This window comes from Miscanthus floridulus, chromosome 10 (genome assembly GCF_019320115.1).
Source record: "Miscanthus floridulus cultivar M001 chromosome 10, ASM1932011v1, whole genome shotgun sequence".
NCBI classification, from domain to species: domain Eukaryota; kingdom Viridiplantae; phylum Streptophyta; class Magnoliopsida; order Poales; family Poaceae; genus Miscanthus; species Miscanthus floridulus.
Window position 1 is genome coordinate 12546946 of NC_089589.1, and position 19429 is coordinate 12566374.

Consider the following 19429-nt stretch of genomic DNA (forward strand, 5'->3'; position numbering starts at 1 on the left):
AGTACTTCATAATCCTCACAAGATAACACGAGATACGGTAAATGAAAAAGACAGAGAAATACTTATTGAAAATCTAAAGCGAGATAATATAACCACCGCCTTGCCCACAGCCAGCCATGAATGTGACGACTAAAATGGCCCATTACACATCTTAAACCTCGAGTAAAATTGTTTTTTCCTGAATAGTAAAGTATATTTACACCATGTAAGGGCGTCCACGGTGATAGGTCCTATAACCTGGCTCTCTAGATATAGGAGTTGTCTTCATACATGAGTTTGTGAGGCCGCTCCTACAAAGAAACTATCTTACGCCTCCTGATGGATCCAAAAACTTCACATCATGTAAACCATCTTACGCTTGACTACATATAAAAAAATACTGATATCTATTGTATTATATTATCGAATAAATTATTGTCCATTTATCACAAAATATATCTCTACATAGTATCTATATATCTATCTATCTAGCTACCTGGTGTCACAGATATATTGATAATCTATCGATGAAACATATAATAGTTTGAACTATGAATCTATGATGTGATAAAGCTAGAGCGATATGGCTATATTTCTTCTTCTTTTTTCCTGGAACGGAGCATAGAGAGTAGTAACGCTAATTTGCTAATGTACAGAATGCATGGAGTGTTTGGCAAATATAATGGACAGATTACACATGTCTCTGGACTGTGTTCCGTATCACTCGCGCTAGCTAGCTCCACGTTATGTCAGACGACGACGCGTGTTGATAGGCGGCGGTGGCGTGCTTATATTTAGGGCACGTTTAGTTCCCAAAATTTTTTGAGTTTGGCTACTATTTGGCTACCATAGCACTTTCGTTTGTATTTGGTAATTAGTGTTTAATTATGGACTAATTAGGTTCGAAAGTTTCGTCTCGTGATTTCTCACTCAACTGTGCAATTAGTTTTTTTCGTCTATATTTAGTACTCCATGCATGTGCCGCAATATTCGATGTGATACTTTGGGTGAAATTTTTTGGAATCTACTCGAGTTGACATGGATGCGTCATGGAGTGGCTTGGCATACCCACACCGTGCATTGCAATGCTACGGTGCTGCAAGGCTGCCCGCTGCTGATTGCGAGGCACAGGCAGCACACAGAACGCGGCACGCGGTTCCCTGTCACCCTCCTGTGTCTCTGTGCAGACGGCCTAAGCCCAGCTCTCGCCCGAGCTCGATATACCCCCGCCGCGCAGCCCAGTTAGTATGCTGGCCCAGAGAGACGTTCACCAGTGCACAGCAGTCGGGCCCATGAAACACGTTGGCGTCAGCCCTGGCTGGCTGGCCCTGTTTCGGAGCGGAGAGGCTGGGCTTGTAAGGCCCTGGGTTTTGTGGTTCGTTGGTGCTGCTCTGTTTTTTGTTTTTGGGTTGTGCGTTGATCCATCCACAGCTCAGTTGGGTGGGCCTATCTGATTTTTAATTATAATTTAACTAGTTAAATGCCCGTGCGTTGCAACGGGTACACATAATATCACGATAACATATGTATGAGCACGTGTTATACTGTATCTAAAATAGATACTGCAATCGTGATGTTTTACAAGTTGCAATACATGAGCATTCACCTTAATCATAACAAATTTATGTTTTACAATACATGTTTTACAATATATTATACAATTAAGAATCTAATCTCTCAATGTTTCGACCAAGAGAACGTGCTTTGCACGAACACCAAGCTGCAGCTGGTCACCAATCAAAGATAATCCAAAAGATTTTCAAGTCCAAGATGCGGCATCTAACTTCTTGCAGCTGAAGCATATAGATAGTTGAAGTTGTAGTTAGAAGTATCCTGCACATAAGTTATTTGTTAATTTTTAAAGTTAAAGTACTATTGATATATCTTGAAAAAATATGTATCGACGTGTAATGCATTACCTCTTTCATAGAGTTAGAACCTCTTTATATACAATATTCTTTGTGAATATATCATTTGTCGGTCTCTTCTTCCCCTTCTCTTTCCCTTTTCCCTTGTTCACGTCCTTCTCAGCAGCCGGCACAGCCAAGATCCTAATGTTGGATCTTGCTGTAGCTCTTGATAGCGCCACATACAATTGGCCATGCGAGAACACTGGTTCCGGCAAGTATACCCCGACGTTAGGCATAGTCTGCCCCTGTGCCTGGTTAACAGTCATTGCGAAGCTGAGCCGAATAGGGAACTGCTTTCGCTTAAATTGAAAAGGGAACATCTCATCGTCCGACGGGCATAAGGGTATTCAAGACAGAAAAACCCGCTTTCCAGCATGCTGTCCCAACACAATTTCAGCGTCTATGGTATTCTTTTGGAACCCTCGTATGATAAGCCTGGTACTATTACAAAGTCCGTTCGCAGGGTTAATGTTTCTAAGCAATATGACCGAACAACCAATCTTCAGCTTCAACACATGTGGAGGTAGACCATTAGGTGTCAAAGTGTTAAGGAATTCCTCAGGGTAGTAGTTGTGCGGATCGTCCACCGCACAGTCAAAGCTATTGTACACCATCTTATCCCCGTGGAAACGACCTATCATCTTCATATTAATCATATCAACCCATTCGTTCCGCGTAGATAATATCGCTCAAGAGGTGATATAATCTTTGCTTGACATATTTGCATTGAGGTTAGAGAATATGCAATCAATTAGAGTATCAAGATCACTATCTTCCCCGGTGTGCGGAACACATATATCATGAGGAAGACGGATTTCATCATCAACAGTCGCCTCCTCAGAACCTCCACTGACATGCAACAAGTATTCTGCAAACCACGGGTCGCTCTTTGCCCTCATGTTGCGCACCAGTTTTAGATGCCGCATGGAATCCCAAAGGTACGACATCCGCAGCGAGGCACCAACTACCTGAGCCCTTGACCCTCCCCGAACAACGGAAAGAACCTGTCTGAAATCTCCACCGTACACCACGGTCTTCCCTCCAAACGGCAACTCTGGTCGGTCCATTATATCACGAAGGTTGTTGTCTAGTGCCTCAACACCTTGCCTCTTTATCATTGTCACCTCGTCCCAAATAATAAGGGATGCAGCCCGAAGCAGCTTGGCAGTACCACTCTGTTTCGTGAAGGTGCAAAAGGCCCCATTATCGATGGTGAGGGGAATCTTGAAGCGTGAGTGGGCGGTTCTGCCACCAGACATTATTGAGGCCGCAACACCAGATGTAGCTGTTGCAACTGCAATCTTTTTCTGATTGTGTATAGTAGCGAGAAGTGCTCTGTACAGATAAGTCTTTCCGGTCCCGCCAGGACCATCCACAAAGAAGATACCCCCGTCCTCAGTATCAATCAAGGACATGATCTCATCGTATATAGCCCGCTGCTCCTTGTTAAGGGTGTCTGACAGAGCCACATCATCCTCGTTAACCTCAATGCTAGCCTCCTCAAAAATCTCTCTAGGAATATCACGAGAGGCATCATATGTGTCGTCGATATCAGGAAGTGGGTACATCTTTATATCCTTCTGCATTGACTGTAGCAATTTTTGAATATCCATGAGGACCATCTGCTCCACCATGAAGGTGGATTGATTATTGCGCCTGTAGTCCTCCAACATTGCCTCCTTGTGTTTCTCCCATAGTCCAAACATATCACTGGGCTCACAAAATACCAATATTGTTGCAAAGAGCCTTCGCAGCGCATATGGCATCATCCACCCGGTTGCCTCAACAAGACTCTCATTCAGCGTGTTGTCCTCTTCGATTAAGCCCCTTCTTTCTACAGCTTCATGGAAGGTCGGTAGGATTTTGCCATCCACGGTCCTTAGACACTCAAACGAGGTTGCACCTGCCATGTGGTTCAGGAGAACCCTAAGATAGTAACGCTCCCCCTCGACTGGATTGGCAGACACGATTCTTCCAATCTATCGTAATGTATCACGACGCACCCTATTTTGCCAAACTTTGCCCTGTGCGCTCCAACGACACCCTTGCGTGGGTGCTCCAACGAGGACTAGTGGGGAGCGGCGACTCTCCGATACCTCAGTAAAACATCGCCGCATTCCTTCTCCTCTCTTTACATTAAGCATTTACATTTGAGCAATTCATTTCTTGTCTTTACATTCTTAGAATTGTCATGCTAGAGTAGGATTGGAACTTAGGGTGCTAAACTTTTGTACGGTAGATCAATAGCATCGTATTCTAAGCACAAGGGGTGAAGTGGGCTAAGTGTGGGATTTAATTATTGCAAAGAATTTTAGAATTAGCCAAATTCACACCCCCTCTTGGGCATCTTGATCCTTTCGAAACTACAAGACGAGCAATTGTGGCTCAGAGGCGGCCAGGTGAGAGGACGGCGGCATGGGATTCGGGGGTTACCTTGCTGGGTGAAGGTGCCGTTGATGGAGGCGGAGTGGGGGAAGGAGGAGGACGTCACTGTCACCGCAGCCCCGGCGAGGAGGACAGCGTAGAGAGGCGGCAGCGGTCGGATCCGGTGGCCACCGACGGGGCCCGGCGATGCTCCACAGACCACCGCTGAGAAACGCGCTGAGAGACGGCGACGAGTGGCGCGTGTGCGTGGAACCCTAGCCACCGACGGGAGAAAGGGGAGAAAGTGAGAGACGTCAACGCACGCTGGATGCTGTGGCTTATAACATCAGTCGTTCGGCTGGTGCAGCTGGTGTTGGGCTGCCGAACGGCTAAGCTTAGCCTAGCACCAGCTGACCCAGCCAGCCTACCGAACAGGCCACACATTGGCAAGTAGCCTGCGAATTATGCGAAAGCCTTTGGTTCTGGGTGGAGCCCCTATTGGCTTTCATGTTCTTCTAGTTTCATATCACCACTTTCTCTTGTTAGTTGCCGTTGGTTTTTATATTGGCAAAGAGAATTTAAAATTTGGGAGAAAGAAAAGAAGAGAAACAATGGACTAACATATGGTGCAAAAAGAATTAGAAGCCAGTGGAAATTGTTTCTTTCACAACGAAGATTGTCCAAGGTGCTCCAATTAAGAAATTCAAGCTGGTTTCCCATGCTTAGACCATCAAGGGATTGGCAGTGTGTAGCTACTGCAGTGTCCAACCAATCTCAGTAAAGATGCTCACCAAGAACCAAGTCTTTTCTTTCCGTGGGCAAGCCACGACGATGGAGGGAGGCAACCTCCTAGTTCCAAAACCGCAAACAGTGCCTTATCACATATCAGGATGTTAGAGAAGAAATACCCAGTACCAGGATAAATGATAGCCTTCTTGGAAAGAGATAGAGAGAAAAATGTAAAGCTCTACTTATCTAAAGGTCCCTTTGGTTTGGCTTCTGGGAGCAGCTTTTACTTCCCAGAAGCCAAAAGCCAAATAAAGGCCTCGGATGGGCCAGCAGCTTTGGCCCAAAGCCGGCTTCCACGCAGCGAAAGATTCACGGCCTCTCCACACCAGCTTTCATCGGCTTCCGCTGCGGCAAGTTGGCAATTTTTTTTATGCCTCAACTCTTCAAGTACAAGCTGTACTATTTGAACTCACGCACCAACTCACACTATCACAACGCACACTGACTCACACACACCCTAGTACGCAAGCTAGACCTACACCTATACGAAGAGGATGTACGTGGCTGGGAAGTATCCGAAGTCATCGAAGGCTTTGCACATGACGGGCACGTCACCCTGACCATTGTGGCGCATCCACGTGTGAAAAACCTCGGTGGTAATCATGCGCCGAGCAGCGCTCGAACGCACGACCGGTGGCTTCCGCATCGGGAGAACCCACCGTCCGAGCTACGGCTCGTTCCCCAAGTAGGCAAAAATTACCTGCAGTACCACTGCTAAGACTGTCTTCAACAACCATTACCCAAAATACAAGACCCATTCCACGTTTGGGTAGCGCTACAGGCAAAGAGTTCAATATCCATTTTTGGTCTTCTCCAACAACGAGACCTGAAAAAGAACCCTTTCTGTAAATGGGTCTTCAGAAAAGAGAATACTCAGATTTGAGTTATACCTCTTCTGATATCTAAAATTGGTCTACTCTTTTGGAGGCTATAGATATTTTTTTAGATAGCGTTTTGATATTGGGTCTCCTGTTTCTCCTGTTGGAGACAGCGGAAAATACCGGTTCGTCTTTCTTCCCCATCCGACAAAGAAGTCGCGGCGCCCGCTCGTCCCGGCGTTGCCAGCTAGGGTTGCGCGAGCTTCCTCCGGTGAGCTCCCCTCCACGCGAGCGCGAGCTTCCTCCGTCGAGCTCCTCTCCAGGCGGCTTCCTTCGACGAGCGCGAGGCGCTCTCCACCCCAGGCGCTACCACCCTCCACCAAGCGCGCCCTCCACCCCAGGCGCCGCCGCCCTCCACCCAGGCGCTGCTCCCCGGGGCCACGAGGTCGGCTGCTCGTTGCCGTCCCCCAGGCCGCCGCAGCCCTCCACCGCCCTGCCTTGGATCTATCCTACCTGGGATCCATGAGGGTCACCCGTCCTGCTCGCGCTCTCGCCTGTGATCTGAGCGAGAAAGGAGTCCGCGGTGGACGAGCAACTCGGCGACGACGCTTCCTCGCCGACGTCCCTGGCTTCGGTGTGTGCTCGATGGACTAGCAGCTTGGCGGTGGCGTCTCCGAGCATCTCAACGGACAAGCAGATCCCCGTGGCTCCCATTCTCTGCCAGCGTGTCCCCGCCGCCGGCTGCCGGGGCCGGCCGCGCCTCTTCGCCCCTCCTCTCATCCCCGGCCATGGCCCTCCTCTTATCCCCGGCCACCCACAGAGCTCCGTCCCCGCTCGCTGTGCAGTTCCCGCCGGCGCCGCTGTTTCTTCGGGCCAGCAGAGCAGCCAGCTAACGAGTTGAGCAGAGCCTTGTGTTTGATTGGAGTAGCTCTGTTCTTTGCCAAATTTCTCTGAATTTTGCATGTAAAAATTTTAGTCGACCCTAATCAAATTTGTTCTTGGTATATAACTCTACCAGTTTGGTTCAAGGGCAGAGATCGAATTCTCAACAGTTTGGGAGACCTAGAGCTTCAAAGTTTGGTAAATTTGGTACACAATTGGGATGCAGGCCCAAGTTCAGAGCTTCAAAATTAATTTCCCTTTTCTAAAATTGTTATTTACAGTGAATCAATGAATAACATAATAGTTTACAACCAATTTGCATATAAACATCGTCTAAAGCGGACAGGGGTATTATAGACATTTTACACAGCTTACAGCTCACAAGAGCTCGTCCACAGCTGTTTCAGCCAAACGGCTTTGAGCTTTCTCATAGCTGACATTCCGTAGCAGCTTTTTCACAGCTCGCAATAGCTTTTTTTCCATAGCTACTGCTCAATCAAACACACTCTAAAATTCAACGTGCTTTGTCTGAATACCCATGCTAAGGATGAAGTATTTCTCTGGGAGTCATGGTGAGTGGGGTGAGAGTAAGAATATTTCTCGATTCTCCCTCGGCAATGCTTCGATCAGGTGCCTTAGTTTTGGCCACCTTACGAGGGACTGTTATAGCGTGGTGTACTTGTGTAGAGGCCACTTGATTTTCATATAACCAGGCCAGCAGCAGGTGTAGTGGACTTGTGTGGAGGCCGGAGCCGGCTACCGGCGTGCGGCGTGCCTGCCTGGGCTGTGGCCACGTAGAAACAGCGCAGGTAGCGCGCGCCGAGGACTCACACTCACTGCACTGCAGGTAGGACGGGTAGGTACTCTTCAAGGAAAGGAAAGCCAAGGCCAGAGAGAGAGAGATGAGGCGGCCCAGGACCGGAGGGGACGCGTGGGCGCAAGTGGGGAAGGGAAGCAAAGCGGAATCCCAGAGCAGGTGGAGGATGCATCGGAGACGCCGCTCGCTGGCTTTCGCGGCGATCTGCAGTGGGCACTGCGCAGTGGAGGATTCGGGACCTGACCACTGACCTGACGGAACCGACCCGTCGTCGTCGATCGGAATCGGATCGGATCCCACGCTCGCTGTCGCATCCCGAGCAACGCGAACGCGATCGAAGCGTATCGCCTGTCTCTCTCTCTCTCTCTCTCTCTGACATTTGGATCGGGTCGAGAGTTTTTTTTTTAGGGGAGGTCGGGTCGAGACTTGGTTGGCGTGGCGTGACGAGTCACGAAGCCGAGGGAAATCGCGTATCATTTCGTCTCTACCAGCCAGACGCCCAGACCAAACGGAGAGAGATAAAAACACATACTACGCACACGGCACACCCTTCTTGGCAGTTGAGTTGGCACAAGCACGGAGGATCGGATCGGAGCGGTCCAGAGGTGCCGTTCTCGAGTTGACTCGCGACGTACTTAGGCAGCAGGCACGCTGCGGATGCACACCAAATACGCTGACGAGATCAGGGAAGGGGATGGGACCTTGCTTATCCGATATCACGAGAATCGAGCCAAAGCGGACACTAAAAGCACCTAATAGTTTCAAATTACAAGTCATTTTAATTTGTCCTGAAAAATCAAAGCATCTGAAGTTCGACTAAAATTATAGAGATAATTACAAAGATTTATGATATTAAATAGGAATACTATAAAAATATAATTGATGAAGAATCTTTAAATCTCTAGTGATACTCATTTGATATCATAAACGTTATTGTTTTATTTATATAAATTTGGTAAAGCTTGAAATACTTTGACTCTCTAATAAAAGTAGAATGACTTATAATTTGAGATGCAGGGAGTAGAAAGCTACTCACTTACACTTAGACGACGCATTACAACAGAGCAACACTAGTCCTTTTCAGGCTCGGAGCAATGGCATTATTAACGAAAACAAACAACAAAGAGAGCAACTAAAATCAACACAAGACGGTTGGATCGGGACCTTAACACGCGCCGCGCGGTATCGAATCACACTTCTCGCCACCGGCAACGAGCAAACAGAATAGTGTTGCACAAGGCTGTGTACTTTCTACACAAGTGCTACTCCTTTGGGATTTGGTACTTCATAAACAAGCAAGCAAGCCGCCACAAAAGTGCAGCAAATCCCAACGAATTCCCAGCAACAACAAGCCGATGCGATGCACAAGTTCCCGCCGATTCACCAAATCACAGAAACCGATCCGTATCTTTCACCCTTTCCGGTCGGCGACAGCGGCAGCAGGAAAAGGGCGAGGGAACACGAGGAAATGGTGGTGCTCTGGTGGACCCTGCGAAAGGCTCCGGCTGCTGTTCCTCCAGAATTCAGGATTCGGAGAGGGTCCGGCTGCTGCTGCTGCTGCTGCTGCCCCAGCCCGGACGTCCCCGTCTCTCTGTTCTATTCTATGATTCTGTACCCTATCGTGGATTCGTGGATGGATGTGGATGCAAGGAGTCAATTCCTGGCAAGATTTGGAGCAAATCCGCCCGGGATCTTGCTTTTTCCATGCGCTGGGATTTTCTTGGTCATCACACGCACCTCCCCCCTTTTTCCACCCTCTCTATTCCTTCGCTTTCCCTCATATCTCCTGGAATCCTTTCATGTGCTTGCCTTGTGTAGTTGTGTGCAGTGTGTGTGTATATATATACGTGAACTCAACCACACCCACACCCTTCACCTTCAGTTTCCTTCCTCTACTGCAAACCTTACTCTCTGCCTCTGCTGCTGCTGCTGCTAGCTCATAGCGGCATCCTCCTTCCTTCGCCGTCCTGTTCCTCTTGCTTGCTTCCGCCAGCCATGGCGGTGGTGGCCACGGAGAGGCCGTTCCATGTCCTGGCCGTGGACGACAGCCTCCCGGACAGGAAGCTCATCGAGAGGCTCCTCAAGACCTCCTCCTTCCAAGGTACTCATCAGTAACCTACTCACCTGCTTGCACCTCCGCACGCACGCTCCTCCTTTGCTTTGGTTGCTGGGACGACGATCGACGACCCTGAACGGACCTCATGGAGAGTTTTTTTTGGCTCTGTTTCTGCAGTAACCACTGTCGACTCCGGGAGCAAAGCCCTGCAGTTCTTGGGCATCCATGACGACGACGCCAGCACGGTCTCTGTCCACGCGCACCAGCTGGTAAGGAGAAGATGAACAGATCGTCGTGTGCAGCTGTTTGTTCTGCTTGTTCCTGCTAGTCTGAGCTGACGAAAGGTTTCTGATGATGTGTTTTGGTTTTGCTTCGTTCTTTGTGGGTAACAAGCAGGATATCACGGTGAACCTGATCATCACGGACTACTGCATGCCTGGCATGACAGGGTATGATCTGCTCAAGAAGATCAAGGTAATTATCAACCATGTTATCTCCTCTAGTGTTTCTTGGTGTATGATCTGCTGAAGAGAGCAGGGTCTAATGAAGACGCATGCTTGGTTTGTTCAAGCAGGAATCGTCGTCTCTTAGAGATATCCCAGTCGTGATCATGTCGTCTGAGAACATCCCTTCAAGGATCAACAGGTGAACACTCTTATGGATCTATGTATATAATTTGTTTCGGATCATCTCCTGGTGTTTATGAAGGGAAAAAAAATCGAAGTTAAGTGTACAAAGATAAAAGTGCACTGAGAAGCAAGTAGAATTACAGCATGAGAACAACTCTTCCATTTACTATGTTCCTGTCCTGCATGACTGACAGCATGCTCTTGCTGAGGAATTACTAGACAATTAGTAGAAAACTTTTAGAGAGCTAATAAAGTTCCTTTTTTCTCTCTCTATGGAGACACAAATGAATAGGCTTGGACCAAACTGGATATGGAAATCTCTCCGAATCCTTAATGTTTTGGTGCCACATGTTTTTTTTTTTTTTTTTGGTTGCAGTGCCACATGTTGTATAATAGAGGAACCGCCCCACCCATGACACAGCTCACACCGGCTTAGCATAATCTTGACATGTTTGCTGTCAAATAATAACCAACAAAAAAAGAGAAAAGATATGGAATCGATCTTGTAGATCTTCCTTCCATATTGCCGTATCCATGAAACAGGCTTCTTGATGCAGACAGCTCACTAGCAAGCACCACTCGTCTTTGTCCCGGTTTATTCCTGTCTACTCGCACGGTGCACAAACTGAAGAAAGTTTTATTAAACACACTCAGACGGCAGAAAAGAAGCCAAATAAAGAATCAAAAGATATGATGTTTATGAATGGACAAGTGTACATTAAAGATAAAAACACAAAAAAGTAAAAAAAGAAGATATATTCTTAGTTGAGATCAGATTTAGGTAAAAAAAAGTATAGAAATCACTGACTCACTTCTCAATTGTATTTTGAATCAGATGCCTGGAGGAAGGAGCCGACGAGTTTTTCCTAAAACCAGTGCGGCTATCAGACATGAGCAAGCTCAAGCCCCACATACTGAAAAGCAGATGCAGGGAGCACTACCAGCAGGAACAACAGCACCAGCAGAGTGACAGCAACAGCAACAGCAACGATTGTAGTAACCCCACGAACAAGAGCAGCTGCGATAGCAGCCGAAAGCGAAAGGCAGAGGACAACGGAGAAATTTTGCCCCAGAAAAACAGACCAAGGCACAGTTAGCTGCAGACTGATAATAGGACAATTAACCCCCCTCTTTTTCCTTTTTTCCTCCCCTTCTCTTTGTTCTTTCTTTTACTTAGCCTTTGGCCTACTGATTTGTAACACAGATGTTTGCCACTGATTTGCAAAATATAAAGGAATCCTATAACTGGATACTGCTTGATTCGAATCAAGTGATTTTGCAACACATTTCAGTTATATTTATATAAGAGGACAGCTATGATAACAGCCTAGCAGGCCATCAGAGACAACTGAAAGTGACAGAGATAACTTACTACAGAATTAGTTGTCTTACTGCTTCCAAGCTTAAGACCAGCACTTAGGTACGGCAATTTGTAGTGACATAGTAACTTGGCACAAGATGGTTTTACCAATAGCTTACAGCAAGTTCCATCCTACATAATTAGGAGTTTACACTGGCCTAGCAGAACAGTATCACCTGCCCCTCTGAGAGGTAATTTTTACAAACTGCTTATGAGACTCTTCATCCACCGAAATGCACGGGGCCCTCAGAAAATACATCGGTATGTCACATGGTTCCCGGTAAGCTCGCTGTCATATATAACTTTAACAACAGTTCCCTTGCCTAGTCCGTAATAGCGAGCAACAGCATCATTCTCCAGCATGCGAGGCAACTGAAAGATACAAGCACCAGTTTCAGTGAAGTGACATGAAATTATTTAGCCACAAGTAGGGCTAGCTCCATCAAAAGAAATAACCAAGGGAAGCACCAACAAGCTAATAACAAGTGGGAATTGCACCTGAGGCATGTCAAGAATAAACTAGCCAAAATAAATGAAATGCAGTATCCCCTCCACAACTACAAGCATATTTTTATTTTCTGAGTTGCATATCATTATGTAAGGAGGCAGCAATATATAATTAGAACACACATAAACAGAAGGTGAAATAAACTTCACACTGCAATTATTATTTTTCTTTATAATGTGATAACAGTGCTCCACTATGAAAATATGGGAGGATCATCAGTTTCAATGCCACCAAGTTGCATTTTAGTGAGACACGCATAAACACAACAGCATTGTAAGCACAATATAAATGATGGAATTCACTGAATTACACTGTTATGGCAAGTAGAGACGGCCCAGGGCCCATGCGGTACTGTAGCGACGCGGTACTGATTAGATTAGATTAGATTGTTTGGTTTATTAGGAAAGAGATATGTGGTTTGGTTTGTTAGGAAAGATATATGTTAGATTGATTCGGTTAGGATATTTTCTTAGGGGTCAAGTCAGTCATCTCTATAAAAAAGAGAACCCTGTATCAGTTATAGTCAAGGAAGAAGCAACAATTAAGTTGCTGGCTTCCCCTAGGAGCCAACCGTTCCTGCCATCTCTCCCTTGCGTGAACAGTACCCGCGGGTACTGTACCTCCGTCACCGCCTCTCCCTCTCAATCCTTCAGCCCCATAACACCCATAACATCTGGTATCATAGATCTCTGGTTCGATCATGTCCACGCCCTGCCATCAGCGCCAGCGCCGTCGGCCGCGTCGGGATTGTCGTCCGCATCCTCGAGAGCGCCCCTGACGTTGGAATCTTTGGCCGCCGACGTGGCTGCGATTGCCCGCGGCATGGCGGCCATGCAGGCGACCCTGGCCGCCCTCATCCCACCACCTCCCCCTCCACAACAGCCAGCACCACCACCACCTCCACAGCCGTCGCAGCCGCAGGCGATCTTCCCCTACGGCATGCCCCAGACCAGCGGGACGGGGGTGCCCCTCCATTTGCTGCGGTCCCAGGGCGTTCCCATCCAGCAAATCAAGTTCCCGCCGTCGCCGTCACCGCTTCCGGCTTGGATCGCCGGTTCATCGAAACCCATCTACACGGCGCCCAGTACCCAGCCGCACCTACCGCCGCTTGCGGCCACCGGGGCTGTCTTGGCGCCCGGCGGCGCCCCGGCTCCGGGCGTCTTCTACGGCGGGGTGGACGGCCCCCTGTTCCACGGCGGCAGCCTGATGCCGACGCTCTCCGCCGCGTCGCCCTCGATGGACAGCACGGGCACGGCGCCCTCGGCCGCCGCACAGGCCCCGTTGGAGTTCGCCACATCACCGATGAAGGCCCCGGCTGCCATAACTCCGGCAGTCTCATCACCAGCTTCGCCAACAACCCCACCAGGTGTCACCAATGCAGGCGATCATCCATGCACCGACATTGGCGGACATGGTGCCTTTGTCGCTGCCTCTACGAGCCACAGCACCGATCCCTCGAGCAAGGCCGTGGTTGTTTGCATTCGCTTATTCTCCGCCGGCTAAGCAGCAGGCCTTCAAAGCTCCATCGGTCGCTTGGAGTACGCCTCCAGCACAACCCCGCTCGGCTGCACCCATAGCGGGGGTGGCTGCTCGTGGAGGGCACCATCGACTCCACGTGCAAGCGTTCCATGCATTCGATCCGGGCGGATTCGATTCCACGCAGATCAGATGGAGCAGCCAAGTTTGGCACCTCGAGGAGGAAGCAGGTCTGCCATGGCGATCTTCTCTGGACCGCAAGGTCTTCCGCTCTAGCAATAGCCACAGCTCGAGGACGAGCTGTCTTCGAGGGGTGAAGTAGTGTTATGGCAAGTAGAGCCGGCCCAGGGCCCACGCGGTACTGTAGCGACACGGTGCTGTAGCGCGTGAACAGATTAGATTAGATTGTTTGGTTTATTAGGAAAGAGATATGTGGTTTGGTTTGTTAGGAAAGATATATGTTAGATTGATTCGGTTAGGATATTTCCTTAGGGGCCAAGTCAGTCATCTCTATAAAAAATAGAACCATGTATCAGCTATAGTCAAGGAACAAGCAACAATTAAGTTGCTGGCTTCCCCTGGGAGCCAGCCGTTCCTGCCCTCTCTCCCTTGCGTGAACAGTACCCACGGGTACTGCAGCTCCGTCGCCGCCTCTCCCTCTCCCTCTCCCTCTCAATCCTCCAGCCCCATAACATACACTCAATATTTCCATGTGACTAGTGCATGCAGCAGGGTAATATCATAAGTTATTGGCAAAATACTCTTTGCGACAGGCCCCCGCGTCGCTCTCTCCTCGAGGGCGACTCGGGCGACGCTTCCTCCCGCCACCGCTAGGCCCCGCCCCCACGCCTCCAATGCCTGGCCTCCGCCGGAGCTCGACGCCGGAGGCCGGCGAAAGGCAAGGATGGCGGCGGCTAGGGGTTCTTTCTCCTCCCTCCTCCTCCTCTTCCTCCTCCTCTCTCTCTCTCTCTCTTCGGTGGAACTCCCGTGCGTGCTGCGGCCGACGACCGGGTTCCTGCTCCGGCGCGCACGGATCCGGCCCCCCCTCCACCGGATCTATCTTCCCCGCGCGTGGTGTTGGTTGTGGCCATCGGGGGTGACGTGCGGGAGTGGGGCTCTGGCTGCGGACCGGCGGCACTCTCAGGTCGTCTTCGCGGGCCTGTGGCGTGCTGGCCGGCGGCGTGCGGGCGGGGGCGCCCTGGCGCAGGGGACGGCGGCGAGCTCTCCTCCGCGCGCTCCCCTCCTCCTCTCTTGACGGCGACAGCAGCGACTGCTGGGGCCGCCGGTCCAGGCCACGTGGGGTCAGATCCGGTGCCCGGGTGGCCGGATCTAGGCTCTAGGTGGCCAGTTCGGCTTCGGGGCCGGCGGCGGGCGGTGCCTGCGGTTGTGGTCAAGACGGAGGCGGCGGCGGCAGGGGGCGCTGGGTTCGGGACCTGGTGTCCGAATCCGGCCATCCCAGGGCGGGGGCGGCGCCCGAGATGGTGGGGGCACACGCCCTGTTGCGGCTGGCGGCGAGGTCGGCTGCGACATCGGCGGGTGCCTGGGCCGACGGAGGTGGTCAGTGATGGCCTCGTCGTGCGGCACTAGGACGCGAGCGGCGGAGCCAGGGCCGGCTTTGCGTGGCCCGGACGGAGGGGGTGACGGCCGACGCAGCTGTGCGGCTGCTACGTGCAACCGTTGCGTCGATGCCCCTCTAAAGGGGCTTCCGTGGGGCGGCGTGACAGCGACGATGGCGGTGTAGGCTGGCAGGGGGTCCGGCTTCGCGACCCGGCGTTCGTGCTAAAGGATTCTTGGGCGAAAGCCTTGGCGATGGCGACGCCATTGGGCGCCGCTTCCCTGTTGGGGGTGTCGTGTTTTCCCCTCTAGCATGTTATCCATGGGTGAAAACCCGGTCCATTCGGGACGTGCGACGGTGGCGCCAACGGCGTCACTCCCTTCCTGAAGGCGTCGCATCTGGATTATCGCCGCGGCCTCGATGCAAGGCATGGGTTCGCGACTGGAAGTCGGAGCTGCTCTTCGCTGGTTGAGCTTGGCAACGATGACCGGTGGCGGCCGTTTCCTTAGGACCCATCGGGAGGTGACCAGTGGGTGGGCTGCCATGGGATGTCCAAGCTGCTGGCAGCTTTGCTTCCATGCTCGGCAACGATGATCCATGGCAGTGTGTCGTGTTTGTGCTCTTTCGCGTCGCGTGGGGTGGTTAGCCCCTCGGGTGCCATTTTGGCTACTCGGTTGGCTAACCTTCTTGTACATTATTACTTTCTTTCGTCTTAATTGAGCGGCAGAGCTCCTGCCTTTTGTTTCAAAAAAAATAAGTTATCGGCAATGTCAATCATCACACCCAGAAAGCACACTAAGAGACTTCAGTATCCCATATGGCCATGATCATGTTGCAAACAAAATCGAGTGCTGAAATCATGGTGTTACAGCAGCTTAGCAAGTATGATGAAAAGCAACAACCGACAGCAATCACCAGGCTGCATTGCTGTTTTCCACAAGATGTAACAAAAGAAGGCTAACAAAATTCACATGGCACCATGACTTCCAATTCCAGTATAATAAAAGCAGTAAGAAATCATCATTAAGTAACTTCAACAAATTATAGAGGAGCATACCTGTGAATCCACCACATTGTACTCCTTCAGGAGCTTGGCTTTCTCCTCTGCAGCCAACACTTGATGCTTGGGCTTGAGGGCATGCTTAGTGATGTTCACCAGTAATTCCGTGATCTACCATTGGAAGAGCGCATTGATATGAATACAGGAATAAATACAAGATAAAACAGCAAAATATCAACTTTACATTATCTTCCGAATTAACACTTGATGTCAAGATCATAATTTGCAGAACACATAGTGAAAATTCAGATTGGGCATTGTAGTTACAACCCAAAGAGTCCATGTTGTCACTCACTTAAAGAGACAGAACAAAATGTGAAGAACAGCCAACAGATTAGACAAAAACTGACCTGGAACATGTCAACTTTATATGGAAAGATCTCCTTGATAGATTCTCTGGCTTTAGACATTATTCTGCCCTGCAGGATCAGAATCAGTCTGGACAAGTTCTCGTCTTTAACTCCGGTATATACCACCCGGATAGCTGCGAGTTTGACAGGTTCGGGTGGACAGAACACAACTTTCACCTGCATAACACATAGTTGAGACACATCCTTTACTCACTTCTCTTATGGCAAGAACAATTGGTATAAACAAGCACCTTATATGCATGAAAAGACAACAGATAAAAGTACCCCTACTATACCTATGCACGCAATCATTTAACTTTTGTAGATACATACATAACAAATTAAGTTGATACCATCCCAGTTGCAGGATGGTGCCAACCGAAAATTGCAATTATAGGACGCGAAACAATGCGCTTCGCTATTATAGGACTCCAAACATCGACTTCGCTAAAACGACCCTTGAAACGTTGGCACTTTGTTATACATAACATGTGATCTTTTTAATCACTTTTCTCAACTAAAATATATGTATTTTACCATGATGTGACTGTATTGCCCTCGGGGCTTCAATTGACGTACCTCCCCCCCCCCCCCCCCCCCCCTCCCCCCTCCCCCGGTATTTTCAACTCTTGAGAACAAAAGGATGGTACGTACTCCAAAACCAAAAGCATGTGCGTGTCAGGCCACTTCAATCCAGGCTCGGTGCGCTCCACAAAACCACAAAGCGCTGGCTGCTGAGCACAGGAACACTCGTACCTTTCTCCTGGTGAGTGGTGATCTGGTCCATCCGTTGTATTCTTGGCAGCCTTTTTGTGAGAAAATGGTCACGGCTCACGGTGGAGCAGGTTTCTCGGCGCTCTGTCCCCCAGCACGCAAAAGGTACGTCAATTGAAGCCCTGAGGGCAATACGGTCACATCATGGCAAAATACATGTATTTTAGTTGAGAAAAGTGATTAAAAAGACCAAATGTCATGTATAACAAAATGCCAACGTTTCATGGGTCATTTTAGCGAAGTCGACGTTTGGAGTCCTATAATAGCGAAGCGCATTGTTTCGTGTCCTATAATTGCAATTTTCTCAACCCTGACAATCATAAGCGCAAGAATAATAATGTCCCTAAACAATACGGGCAACCACACCTAACATCAGCAAACAGCAAGGGTGAATCAGTGAGAAAGGGTAGGAAAGAGCCGATGTGCCTCTTCTCCTAAACTCTTCAATTTCGCAGTACCTACACGGCACAATGCATAACTGAGCACAATCGGGTTCTAGTGCACTAATGAGTAACAAGAATCAATTGTGGGAGGTTCCTTAAATCAGAAGTATAAAGCCAGACCTGATGGAGCAGGACCCGAATGCAGGTTGAAATCGTGCGCTAGAACACGAATCTAACCCTAATGCAAGAACATCTGAAGCCTCACCGACGATGATAGTATGATACCATGAGGGTAAAAACTAACTGAAAAGAAGACGACGAAGAAGGAAAAAAAAAACACCTTGCTGGATGGGTCGGAGGCGAGGGTAGTGGAGAAGGCGAGGCGTTCGAGCTCCGGCTTGTCTTCCCACCAGGCGCGGAACTCCGGTAGGGTGCGGGCGAGCTCGTCCTCCGGGACGACGTACCCGCGATCGCGGAGCATCTCCAGCGCGGTGCGGCGCGCCAGGAAGAGGCGGTGGCTCTCCACGCTGCCCCCGCGGTCGAGCATCGTCGATATGCAGGCGGCCACCTCGGGAACGGCGTCGTGGTCGTCGTCGTGGTCGTCGATGGCCAGGGCGGCGCCGTTGGGCTCGCGCGCGGCGGCGGCGGCCGTGCTCTCCGCCGAGTCCATGGTCAGCGCCGATTGCTGGGAGGGGACGAACTGGTTTAGATCCATTTTCGCTCTTGGGTTGGGTGGGCTGGGGTTTTAGGTGGGTACTGGCTACAAGGGGGAATCTCACTCTTCTTAACGATAATGAAATGAAAGGAATAATAGGTTGGCACTTAAAAAAAAACAGAATTACTCCTTCCTAAAAATTTGCTTTTTCCATCAGTCACCTACCTCCCCACGCTCTTCCTCCTCAACTCCGGCGACATCTAGGGTTTCGGCGGGCAGCCCACTCTTCTTCCTCAACTCCGGCGGGCTTAGAAGGGGGTTCGGTGGGAGGCAGGCCGGCCAGGCGGTGGGGACAGCGGGAGTGCGGCTTAGTGTTGCAGAAGCGACGGAGGCGGGTGGGCTAGGTTGGGGCAGGGGCGTCCATGGCTGGAGCTCACCGTGGAAGGAGGGGGAGGGGAAGAAGGTTGCCGTCACGAGCGCGCTAGGGTTCCCCCGTGGAGCTCAGGCAAAACCCTAGCGGGCCGCGATGGGGCAGTGGGCAGCGGCGGGGGCGAGGACGAGGACGAGGAGGAGGGCATGGCCGAAAGGCGTGATAAACGATGTTTTGATCTAGTCGTCCTCTTTGAGAAATATCTGGTGATAGCTGGAGTAACAGTCGAGGAAGGAGAGGAGTTCGCAGCCGGCGGTGGAGTCTACAACCTCGTCTATCCGAGGCAGACTAAAGGGGTCATTAGGGCAGTGTTTGTTGAGATCAGTGTAATCAATGCACATTCTCCATTCTTTATTCTTTTTTTGAACAAGAACTGGATTTGCTAGCTACTCAGGATGATACACTTCTTTAATAAATCCGGCTGTTAGGATCTGTTTTATTTCTCCCTAATAGCCTCCTTGTCTGGCGTGAATCGTTGGAGTTTCTGCTTGATTGACTTGGCGGTCGGCGAGACATTCAAGGAGTGCTCGATCTTCTCCCATGGTACCCCCGGCATGTCTATAGGTTTCCAAGCAAACACGTCAGCGTTGGCACGTAGGAAGGAGATGAGCGCGCTTTCCTATTTGGGGTCGAG

The 19429-nt window shown here is 50.0% G+C and overlaps 2 protein-coding genes and 1 pseudogene across 2 annotated transcripts; 1 reads left to right on the top strand and 2 right to left on the bottom strand.

The window, feature by feature from the left end:
- Positions 1 to 1758: 1758 nt before the first annotated feature.
- On the bottom strand, positions 1759 to 3799 carry LOC136488024 (uncharacterized; annotated as a pseudogene).
- A 5622-nt stretch (positions 3800 to 9421) lies between these two features.
- LOC136486267 (two-component response regulator ORR9-like) lies at positions 9422 to 11510 on the top strand. The gene is made up of 5 exons (XM_066483144.1): positions 9422 to 9660; positions 9793 to 9884; positions 10012 to 10089; positions 10190 to 10260; positions 11080 to 11510. Exons 1-5 carry the CDS (start codon positions 9555 to 9557, stop codon positions 11339 to 11341), a joined length of 609 nt encoding a protein of 202 aa, XP_066339241.1. The 5' UTR covers positions 9422 to 9554; the 3' UTR covers positions 11342 to 11510.
- A 77-nt stretch (positions 11511 to 11587) lies between these two features.
- On the bottom strand, positions 11588 to 18471 carry LOC136486266 (DNA-directed RNA polymerase V subunit 5A-like). Its single transcript, XM_066483143.1, has 4 exons — positions 18051 to 18471; positions 16554 to 16730; positions 16201 to 16314; positions 11588 to 11976 (listed from the first exon to the last, which is right to left on the bottom strand). Exons 1-4 carry the CDS (start codon positions 18423 to 18425, stop codon positions 11851 to 11853), a joined length of 792 nt encoding a protein of 263 aa, XP_066339240.1. The 5' UTR covers positions 18426 to 18471; the 3' UTR covers positions 11588 to 11850.
- Positions 18472 to 19429: the final 958 nt, after the last annotated feature.

Coding starts and splice junctions, on each gene's coding strand:
- LOC136486267 (XM_066483144.1), top strand. CDS start 9,555: ATGGCGGTGGTGGCCACGGAGAGGCCGTTCCATGTCCTGGCCGTGGAC. Junction 9,661..9,792: donor CAAGACCTCCTCCTTCCAAG/GTACTCATCAGT, acceptor CTGTTTCTGCAG/TAACCACTGTCGACTCCGGG. Junction 9,885..10,011: donor CTGTCCACGCGCACCAGCTG/GTAAGGAGAAGA, acceptor GGTAACAAGCAG/GATATCACGGTGAACCTGAT.
- LOC136486266 (XM_066483143.1), bottom strand. CDS start 18,425: ATGGATCTAAACCAGTTCGTCCCCTCCCAGCAATCGGCGCTGACCATG. Junction 16,731..18,050: donor CCTCCGACCCATCCAGCAAG/GTGTTTTTTTTT, acceptor TGTGTTATGCAG/GTGAAAGTTGTGTTCTGTCC. Junction 16,315..16,553: donor ATAAAGTTGACATGTTCCAG/GTCAGTTTTTGT, acceptor TTCCAATGGTAG/ATCACGGAATTACTGGTGAA.